This window comes from Danio aesculapii, chromosome 20, assembly GCF_903798145.1.
Source record: "Danio aesculapii chromosome 20, fDanAes4.1, whole genome shotgun sequence".
NCBI classification, from domain to species: domain Eukaryota; kingdom Metazoa; phylum Chordata; class Actinopteri; order Cypriniformes; family Danionidae; genus Danio; species Danio aesculapii.
Window position 1 is genome coordinate 41858503 of NC_079454.1, and position 11744 is coordinate 41870246.

At 34.7% G+C, this 11744-nt stretch overlaps 1 protein-coding gene across 1 annotated transcript in view; it reads left to right on the plus strand.

The window, feature by feature from the left end:
* Positions 1-11321, plus strand: part of tbc1d32 (TBC1 domain family, member 32) — a 72472-nt gene extending 61151 nt beyond the window's left edge. The window contains exons 33-34 of the mRNA XM_056481515.1: positions 821-1009; positions 10639-11321. Of these exons, the coding sequence (XP_056337490.1) occupies positions 821-1009; positions 10639-10758 (309 nt within the window). The 3' untranslated portion in view covers positions 10759-11321. The remainder of the gene's footprint in view (positions 1-820; positions 1010-10638) is intronic.
* Positions 11322-11744: the final 423 nt, after the last annotated feature.

The following is an 11744-nucleotide window of genomic DNA, read 5'->3' on the forward strand; positions in this document are numbered from 1 at the left end:
CTGTACACCGTTGCTTTCCATTCACCCTAATAGAGCTTGAGAGGTACTGCAAAGAGGAATGGGCAAAAATTCCCAAAGACAGGTGTGCCAAGCTTGTGGCAACATATTCAAAGACTTAAGGCTGTAACTGCTACCAAAAGGTGCATCAACAAAGTATTAAGCAAAGGCTGTGGATACTTATGTAGATGTGATTTTTTTCAGGTTTTATATTTTTAATAAATTTGCAACAATTTCCAAAAAATCCCATTTTTCACATTGTCATTATGGGGTATTGTGTGTTGAATGTTGAGCAAATAAATTAATTTAATCCATTTTGGAATAAGACTGTAACAAAAAAATGCACTGTATATGTGATAATTGTTTTGTTCTCAACAAATATACATTTCTTTAAGCAAAACATTTTTATTTAGAACTATAATATTCTGACAATTTGTATGCGTTATTTATTCCTGTGTGAGTACAGCTGAATATGGTCATGAATAATATCATCCTATTCATCATTTATTGTCTACTATGTCTGATTTGGTGCTCATAAAAAGAATATATTTGTAATCGTTGTTGAAATGGATTAGTCTTATTAATATTAATGTGGAGACTGTGAGATAAAACTGCTAAAACTCCAGGTTTGCTTCTGAAATAAATATTTAACTATAAGATTACAAAAATACTGAAGGCTCATGCTAGAATCCAATACTCAGTAGTCATCGATCTCTCCTATTTTTCCAGCATCTCATATTGATCAGTGTTTAAAAATGTATATCATAAGTGTTTTCTTAAAACTACTTTTTTTCTTTATTTCTCCCTCTACCTGTTATGTTAGATCTGTATTCAGTGGCTTGGCCAGTGCTTCTGGAACTACCTGGACTGGCCCGAGATCTGTCAGTATGTGACCACCTGCGTCATTATGGGACCAGATTACCAGGTCTACACATGTGTCTCTGCTCTCCGTCACCTACAGCAGGACATCCTGCAGCACACACAGACACAAGACCTGCAGGTCTTCCTTAAGGTGCAGTATAACCTTTTTAACATTTACATAAGGCGATTATGCTTAAAGGGATAGTTCACACAAAAATGAAAAAAAAAAAAATCAGCACTATTTACTCACTCTTATGTGGTTCCATACCTTTATGTGTTTCTTTATCAGGGTGTCCGCAGGGTCTTAAAGTCTTAAAATGTCTTAAATTCAACAAAGTATTGTCTTGTTTTTCTTAAATCATTTTGACAGGTCTCAATTTTTCTTTGTTTATCGAAAGCTACCCAATCCTATCCAATAATCACCAATAATGCCAAACTTTTAGCAAATCTGTATTTATAACTAATATTATAACAGTTTGTTGTGCATACATTTAGTTTATTATGTTTTTTTTAATGAGTTTTATAGAAGAGTTTTTAAGTTATGTGGAAAAATTAGTATGTATATAACTAGGGTCTTCTTGTTTTGACACATTATTTAAAATATGTGGCAAAGAAATAATTAATTGGAATGAGTTTTTTTTATGGGGCAAGTACATTTTTTTTTCTGATGTGCCATTAAAAAAATCTGTTGTCTTTAGCCAGGGTGTCCGCGGAGTCTTAAATTTTATAAAATTTCAAAAACAAAATTTTAGGCCTTTAAATTAAGTCTGAAATTCACTGAAATATTGTTTTGTAGGTCTGAAATAATTTTCAACAGGTCTTTATTTTCCTCTGTCCAAGTAAAGCTACCCAATCGGGCCAACATCCATCCATTCACCAACAATCCATCTTAATAAAATCAGGGAAAGTAAACTAAAAACAATTACACAGATGCTTATGATAGTAACAGAGCAACATATGCCTTTACATTATTTCCAGTCATACATTATTTAAAGGAGCAGACATAATATTTATAAATAGGCATGAAACTTAAAGTTTTATAACAGAAACGCATAAGGTTGAAAAGAAGTTATTCTCAATCAATTTGGACCAAAAGCTGACAAACATATATTTTGATTATTTATGTAATTGTCTTCACAATAAATATACTTTTAACAATGTTGAACTTTATTATGTTAAATATAATGTTGAAAAAAAGTGTATACAACTAGAGTTTTCTTGTTTTGACACATTAAAGTATGTTTATGTTAAAGTATGTTTATGTATGTTTGTATAAATAAAAAATTGTATTTATAATGGCTTTAAAAGAGTTTTAAAGTCTTAAATTTGACTTGATGAAACCAGCAGAAACCCTGTTAGGCCTATATAAGTCTGAAATTTCATTCTTGATGGTCTTAAAAAGGTCTTAAAAAGTCTATAATTTGACTTGGTGAAACCTGTAGAAACCCTGTTTATTCTGTTTGAACACAAAATATATATTGAAGAAAGCTGAAAACCTGTAACCATTGACTTCCATGGTAGGAAAAACAAATACTATGGAAGTCAGTTGTTTCAGGTTTCCAGCTTTCCTAAAAATATTTTCTTTTGTATTTAACATAAGTATGAAACTTATAAAGGTTTGAAGTACAGGTACAGGGTGGATAAATGATGATTGCCTTTTCATTTTTGTGTGAATATCTCTTTAATAAGCTGATATGTGTAACAGCGTGTAAATGCATTACCCCAATTTCTTTTATTGTTAAAGGTCAAAAACGGTTTAAAATACTTTTTTTTTGCACAATACCTTGTTGTCACATTGCATGTAAACAACTGTATCTGTGTTCTTGCAATTTATTAATGTACGCATGTCTGATTGTACAAACGAGGAACATTTATGTTATTCGTCAATTCCATCAAGAGTCCTTACTGCAGACATGTATCCAGCTTGAGCGGGCACTTCTAAACAGTGACGGCGGTAATATTTCATACACCAAATAATCAGACCAATCAATTAACAAAAATGTGCTGCATTCACTGTAAAGAAGTGATAACATGCATACAGTACAACAGAACAGATTCATCTCAAAATTTATGAGCTGCTGATGTTTATGCTGTGACTTTAGCTGTCAATGAGTGCGTTTACATGGACACCAATAATCCGATTTTAATATGATTAAGACAGTACTCTGGTTATTAAGGTCCAATCCCAATTCTGCCCCTTAGCCCTTCCCTTTAACCCTCGTTTTGCGCATTCACATGAAGGGGTAGAGGTGTCCCAATTCTCTTTAGCTTGCGTAGGGCTAGGGGGAAGGGCTAGATACCCCTTCAAACAGAGATTTTTCAGGACCACACTCGAAACCAAGGGGTAAGAAAATTTCCCAGAATACACCATACACAGCATAGCTGCACCCGGAAGTAAGGAGACGTACAAATTAGTTTTTTTGTCATTATTAAAATTTTTTATAACAAACAAGCACATGTTTTAATACAGTTATAATCACGTTAATGTAATACTATCATGTTTTAAAAAAAAACTCTGAAATAAAAACCGCAAAATTTCGCTATCTATAATTCATAATAATAACTCATGTATAGCAGTCCCACAACATTCTTACACTCGATGACACTCGAAATACCCTGTCAGAAAAGTCTAGTAGCTGAGAATGAGCTTTTTACAGTGTCTGCTATAATGTTAATGTTGTGCTTGTGTGTTTACATAGATGAATATGGCCACTGTGTAAATGCACAGTACAGTTATGAGCTTATTGCCACATTAGATTGTTATGATAACAAGATATCGTTGCGTTAAGATAAATACCAAAAAATAACGCATCTGGAATAACTACAGCAGTCACAGTCATCGATCTCATATAAAACAAGAGATCGCAATGACTTATGATGACGTGTGCAGGTGTTGTAGTGATGTCCCATTTCTTTGGGGTAAATTTTGAAGCCCTTCGCCTTCACACTCAAGGGCCAAGGGGAAGGGGTAGGGCTACAAAAATAGAATTGGGATTTTGCCTAAGAGTCTACTTCCAGAGTACCGCGGGGTCTTAAAAGCATTAAAAAAGTCTTAATTTTTTTATTTTTAAAGTCTTAAATAAATCTCAAATTAAGGACTTAATAGCCTTGAATTTAGTATACAATGAATTTTAGTATAGTCTTGAATTTCATTACAAAGATCTTATTGTGCTTATTTATTTTAGTTTTTTTCAGGATTAAGTTCATACCGTAACAAAATAAACTGTTAATAATGTAGGCTAATAAAAAATTCATGTAGCTTAACGTTGAGTGCACCTCGTGCTCCACGTCATAGCAGAAAGCGCCAAAGCGTGCGCACCCGTTACTATGGTTAATGGTACAGAACAAGATAGTCGCTAGCCTAGTTTGTCGGCTAAAATGGGAAAGTGTCGGTTTAAGCGTGTGCCAGGAAATGACCACAAGGCCTACTGCTGTTGGTGCCGGAAATCTTTTAAGCTAGCGGCGATGGGTGTTACAACTCCCATATGAAGGGTGCCAAACACACTGCATTTAGTACTGCCAAATAACTATTGTGCAGTTCTGTGCACCGGATACCTCTTTGGTTACTGAAACAGCTTTGGCTATCAGTAATGAAGAAATTTCTACATTAGAAGCTTTGCCACCACAGCCAAGGAACATCCTATCTTACTGTGGCTCAACACCAACTCTGCAGCAAACGCGTTGAGAAGAAGTCACAAGCAGATGTTGACAGAACTTGAGAGTCAGGGCGAAAAAAATTGCATATAGTTGCTATAGTGTATAACACCAAGTTCAAATTTATTTGTTTATTACAAATCAAATTTGTGTTACGCTGTTGCGCATGTATTAAATATAACATATAATAAAATGTTTTATTTAATTCAAGTATCCCACGTGTACATAATTATTTTCTATGGTTCAAAATTTATACACATTTGCCATTTTCTCCTCATACTTCTGTCGGAATGGGTATGAAGTTGGCATTGAATTTCATTTAAAATGGCATTAAATAGGTCTTAAAAAGCCTTGAATTTCATTTGGAGGATCCCGGGGGTACCCTGCTACTTTGTAAACAGTGAATTTTTGTTTCATTTTTGTAATTAAAATTTTTTATTTTATTTTAAAAAAATTTTATTACCTTAATCGAACTAAAGTAAATACTCAAACTAAACAGAAACTGAATTAAGACGTGGAGTATGCCGATTTTATTACATGTGGAGTATGCCGCATTACTGAAGTGCAGTGCAGACATGTAAACACTTTAATAAAACTAATACCGTCATATAGGATTTTCGCCGCATTTTGCAAAAGGATAGTCTGTACACACATGGCTGTTTGACAATATTCTCTGCACCTAAGAGTCAGTGAAGGACCACAGACACCTGCATCGTGAAATGCGCAGGTTTTTTTCCCACACAGCTTGCGGTATCAAATTCCATTAAAACAACACTTCCAGCACTTCATACTCTCATCCAATATCTCGTTTGTCAGGGGGGCATGCATGAAATGCTCCTAAATAAAAGTGAAACTGTCGAACTGCAATTAAAGTCGACAAATTAAAATTGAAACACCTGAAATTACATGAAACTCCAGAGGAAATGTGGATAGCATAGTGACGCAATGATGTTAATCGAATTATGTGCTATAATATGAACAATGGGATCATAAAAGGAACATTCAAAAAGCAACTTGTATAAACATCTTAATCATATAATTGCCTTATTCAGATTAAGGCAAATTATTTGTTTATTGATGTCCATGTAAACATAGTCAGTGAGAAATCTGGTAAAGCTTAGAATCTCATGTAAACGTGAATTTTTGTGCCACCGGTTTCCTGATTTGCATGCAAACACATTAAAAACTACTTTCTGAAATAATTTAATATTGGATAATTCTCTTATTTTGTGTATGTATTAAAAGCCTTCAGTTATAAAATAATTTACTCATCCTCATGTTGTTTTTAAATCTGGAAGACGTTATAACATTCAACCCCAAAATAAGCTTAGCTGGATGTTCGCACTATTCTTTTATGTGTGATAAAAGCGAATAGGGTTCTGGGAGTACCATGGTCTGGCAAAAAAGACAAAACATCATCATAAAAATTCAAAAAGCATGTTCTTCAGGGTTTCGAAAGACCACAAGGGTGAGCAAATAATGACAGAATATTTATTTTTGGCTGAACTAGTCCTTTAATGTAAGAACATTTTGAGGCTGTGTTGTTTTAAGGGAGTGTGGAGGTTTCCAGTGTGTGAGCATGGCTGTTGTAAATCGGATTACACTCTTGTCCTTGTTTCACCCTTAAAAGTTCTAAACTTTTTAGTGTTTGTGTGTGCGCACGCCGGCCTTCACGGTGTACCCTGTACAACAGAGAAACCACTTCTGACAATTCCTGAAAGGTTTCTGAGGATTGGTGCATATCCAGGATTGCAAAACGTATCTATATTTCATCTAAATTAAAGATTGCAGTGGAAATTGCTTGTAACAATCCTTCCCGATTTCAATCTGAAGCTGAATGCCAGAGTAAATGTACAATGAATCCATTTTGGAAGATTCCAAACGTAGCAGAAATCAAACTCAGCTAAAGTCATTCTTTGTTTGCAGCATTTCAAAAGCAATTGTCTGTCACCAGCAGTGAACACTTCAAAAACCATGACAAAGTCTGGCTAGTCAGTTCAAAGCATCCTGCAAAAACAGGCCTTTTTCTCTCCCTCGTTTTTATCAGCAACAAAAGGCAATGAAATAGTTTTAATGTGTTTAGATAATGGGTACTTGTAATTAAAATGTCATTTTCATTTTTAACAGCCGCGTGCATCCATTTTCTGATTTTGAATGGCTTTGTAGAGCAGACGACTTTTCTTTCTCTAGGAAAACATCTGGAGTTTTCACACTGGTTGCAATCGTTCTTCTTAATGGTTCCGTGGTTTTGTGTTATAGTTGTTCTTCTGTTCCACTGCTGTTATCAGTTTTGTACAGATTCAAATAATCTCTCACATAAAAAAGCACAAAATAAAATTAATCATTTACTTCATGTCATTTCAAACCTGTATGCCTTTTCTACAGCATATTTGAAAATGACGTACTGTTGAAGAATCTCCAAGCTTCTCCAATCTGCAAGTAGACATACAACAGCAGCGTAAAATGTATTATTCCAACTTCCATAATTCCAATGAAATTTACAAATAATAACTTGACTTCTAGTTGATTATTTTTGAAAAGTAGCAGAAGGTAGATTTATTTTTTCAATTAATCATCTGTTGAACTGCATCCCAATCATCACAAATACTGCAAAAGACCTATTAGAACCCACATCGACCCTGGATTCTCACAGAAATCAGTCAGAGTTTGGTGCAGGAAAAATCATGGTTTGGGGTTGCATTCAGTATCAGGGTGTTCAAGAGATCTGCAGCGTGGATGGCAACATTAACAGCCTGAGGTATCAAGACATTTGTGCTGCCCATAACATCACAACCCACAGGGGAGGGCAAACTCTTCAGCAGGATAGCACTCCTTCTCATACTTCAGCCTCCATATCAAAGTTCCTGAAAGCAAAGAAGGTAAAGGTCCTCCAGGATTGGCCAGCCCAGTCACTAGACATGAACAGTATTGAGCATGACTGGGGTAAGATGGAGGAGGAGGCATTGAAGATGAATCCAAAGAATCTTGATGAACTCTGGGAGTCCTGCAAGAATGCTTTCTTTGCCATTCCAGATGACTTTATTAATAAGTTATTTGAGACATTGCAGAGATGTATGGATGCAGTCATCCAAGCTCATGGGAGTCATACACTATGTTAATTATTTTTCCACTGCATCATGACTTTATATACCATACTGTACATTATTTCTGTTAAGTGATAAAAAAGTCTGTCTAAGCAAAGTCAGACCTTACTGTCCTAATTAAATAATTAAAATCAAGGCATGATCATATTTTATTTTGTTAAAATAAACGTAATCTAGAAACCTTTGCCTTTTATAAAAGCCACGTCTGATACCAAATGATCAACTCGAAGTCAAGTTAATATTTGTTGTTCCTAAAACTTGGATAGGTGACAAGACTTTTGTCAGGTAGTGCATGTTGGTGTGCTCCAAAACAGTGACAAAATTCATGTTTAGGAGATATATAACCAATTTAAACATGTAAAGTTTGCAGTTTGTCACTTCTGTCTAAATGGATCAATGTTTTTTTTTTTTTTCGCATCACTTCATACTTCAGTTTTTCATTAAAGCTTGACCAATCAAATGCTTTCTAGTGTCTGACATGCCCTGCCCCCTTCAAGAAGCTTCTCATTTGCTTGTCATTTGATTTGTTTGAGCTCAACCACTGTCACAAACAAAAGGCTATTGGCTACTTTTTAAAAAGGGGAGGTGCTACTCTGTCCAATCCTCTCTTCATTTTTTAGTTGAGATTACATCAAAAATTGGATAAAAAAATGGCATTTCATGGGACCTTTAAAGTATAAATTGAACATTATTCAGCACATATTAAATTGTACTTGATTTATTGCACATTCATATTGTTTTTATTGTCTTATACTTGTTTCTTTTATTCCTGTTTATGTAAAACACTTTGAATTAGCATCGTGGATGAAATGTGCTATATAAATAAGCTTGCCTTGCTTTACTTCTGCGCAGAATTTTGCAAAGAATCTGTGGATTTATGCGGAATAATTTTGTAATTATCGAATATCATTCTTAAAATCTTAATATATTAAATAAAAATAATACCTTTTAAACTTTTATTTAATGTTTACAATGCAAATTCATTAATTTGCTAAACAAATCAAGTCTCTCAAATAATATATCTCCTAAAAGACTGAAAATGTTACTTTACAAACTGTATTGTAAAAAAATCATACAGTATGAACACTTTCATATTAGTCAACAGAGATTGACATTATAACTTTTTTGATCACCAGCCACTATGGCTAGTAGTTTTCCAATATTACTAGCCACTCGCTATTTTCACTCGCCACAATTTTGTTGATGGGAAAATATATTTTACTTGCATAAAATTTAACTTTGGCATGCAAAAATTACTTGATTTAGATTTTTTGTTATTTCCACATGCCTCCTCATTCATTAAATTTTTTGTGTATTGTGTGTTGCCTTTTTTTTTTTTTTTTTTAAAACAAAAAAAAAATTATTTATTGCCATTTATCTAAATTAATGGCTAGGTCTCTTAGGTTACCAGTTAACTTTACATAAATTAAGGGTTATTCTCCTATTAACGCATGTTATTGCAAAAAAATATAATTAAACCATTAACAGAAATAACTGTAAGTAAAAGAAAGCAGGTTAAAAACATAGGCCTACTGTGTGTGATAATGAACAAATGATGCAAAAAGACATTTTTAAAAACCTCGGGACCCCTTGAAATCAGCAGGACTGTGTGTGCACGAGCATTGCTTTTTGTCCAGTCCATTTCAAAGTAAACCGATGACAGTAGTTGAGTTTCCAAGTACGGCTACTTCGCGCCAGTAAACGGGAGCGCGTGCGCTTTTTAAACAGTCGCGCGCATCACATCAGCTGTGCGCACGAATGGTCATTCTCTTAATCGGTATTTACCTGCTTTGTTTTCCTCGTGTGAACACTATTTTTTGTCAGTCGTGCTGCTTATTATAAGATCACATTTGCACGCATACTAGGCCATCCTTATTGTTGAACCCTGCTTTTAAGAAAACTACTATTACAAAATTATTTTCAACCAGACAAAGTGGCTAGTAGGAGAGGCTGTCTAACCTGCCACAGCTGAAATCTCTCCACATTTGGCAGGTTAGCGGGTGTTAATGGTAAGGCCTGTTAATCAATAATAGTACTGAAATTACTTTAAAAACTGAATAAATATAAATTTACACACACTTACACAAGTAAATAAATAGACTCAATGATGGGCTAAAAATCTGCATACTTCTGCGAGCGCAGATTCCGTGTTGGCCTACTCATTACTAACCTTTTTTGTAATCAAAGCAGCAAATTAGTTTTCATGATCCATATCTTTTCTGTTGTTATTATCTGAATCTATTCTAGGCTCTAGGCTCCGTCTTTAAATTTATGACAATATCTAGCATCCATCAGCAGGGCCTAAAATTGGTTATCGCTCATTTTATAATGGACTTGTCCAGTCATTAGTTGTTTTGTTTGCTCTTAAAGCATCGTGTGTGTGTCTGTTTTGTTTGTCATTTCCAAAACCAACTGCTGTGGTCTGCAGTTATAACACAAAACTGCTTACACTGCAGCCATATTTTATTTAATGCAGCAAACTCATAAAGGTTTATTATCCTTTCTCTCATTTTCATCCATTCACCACGGACCGAAGTGTCCTTTTGTAACCGGAGGCATAGCTTCAGGACTTGCATCGGCTGACTCATCGTAAACAAAATGTAATTCATTTGGCTTTGTCTAAACAATATTATTTATCCCCAGCTAAATGTCAGAGTGTATTAGACGGCGCGCTGTTTTGTTTACTATAAGAACGTGTAGCCGTGCTGCAAACAGTGTCTGCATATGAATTCCTGTTTCATTAATGTTACTACAGGCACAGAGATTTGCCGTAATGTTTATAAAGTTGTAAAATCTTGCATGATTTCATGTAGCGGAACACAATCTTCTCTACTTTAGCCTCTCTTTGTGCAGCATAATCAGGATCTGCTCAGACTGGAATAAGAATATCAAACTCTCATTGAAATGAATTTGCTGCAATCTATTTTAAAGCTGTCATAAGCCCGTTTCTACCTCCTTTTGCGCAAACCGGCTCTCTCAAGCGCTGCTCATCAAATCTCTTGCTTCTTTCACCCGCTTGCAGGAGGAACCAATCCACGGCTTCAGAGTGAGTAATTACCTGGAGTACATGGAGGGGCTGGAGCGCAGCTACAGATCCATGGTGCTCTCGGACATGAGGAGCATCTTACCGAGGAGCAGCTAGAAGGAAATACACCACTGAAGAACAGCAGGGACTGAAAGTGCTTGTGGTACAGAATGAGACTGAAGATTGAACTAAGGTTGTTTTGTAACACAACATGCTCGATGTGCGAAGAGGCTGCTGATCCGTTGAACACCCTGTGTATTTCCATTTGCTTTCATTCTCTTTGGTTTTCTGAATCTTATTCTATACTCGAGTATTCACACTCAGGGGACCATAAATATAAGAAGGCAAACTCTTTAGAGCTGTATCACCTCTCAGTGTGTGGCAAGCCATTTTAACATTTAGTCTATTTTCATGTTACTATTACTTATTTATATGCACTTGTATTACTACGTATGTGCATTCATATTACTTCTGATAATGTGTCTTCCATTATGTATTAGTGCTTCATTTAATGACTAGTGCTTATTCTTTAGGGATTAGTAACTTTTTAAAAGATCATTCGTTAGATACTAGTCTCTATTTAATACATACTTATTTTTTAGGTACTCGTACTTCTAGATTGTAGCTATGACTAGTAACTACTCTTGTTACTACTATCAAAAGTTTTTTTTTTTTTTTTTTTGTTGTTTGTTTTATTGTTTGCCATTGACTTCCTCAGGGAATTGTTACTGAGATCAGATTTTTGTTTTGACTAGTACTCGATGGATTACATTTGCGACTGGTACATATATTTTAGACCCTAGTAGCTATTCATTTGATATTAGGACTTACTTTTTAGATACTGTATTTGTGTCTGTTTACTATTGTTATTACAAGTAACAGTTCTTATCTTGGCTTATCCTTGCAGTTTTTTGTTAGTTTTTTTGATCTAATGAGTAATCTAAATGGCCATCGTGTTCAACTAAATTCATATTAGTAAAATAAGAATTTAAAAAATCTCAAATAAAATAGAAAATTTAATAGAGGTACTAGTATCTACTTAATAAGTGTTAGGCCCAATCCCAGTTCTATTTTTATGTACCCCTACCTCTACCCCTACCCCT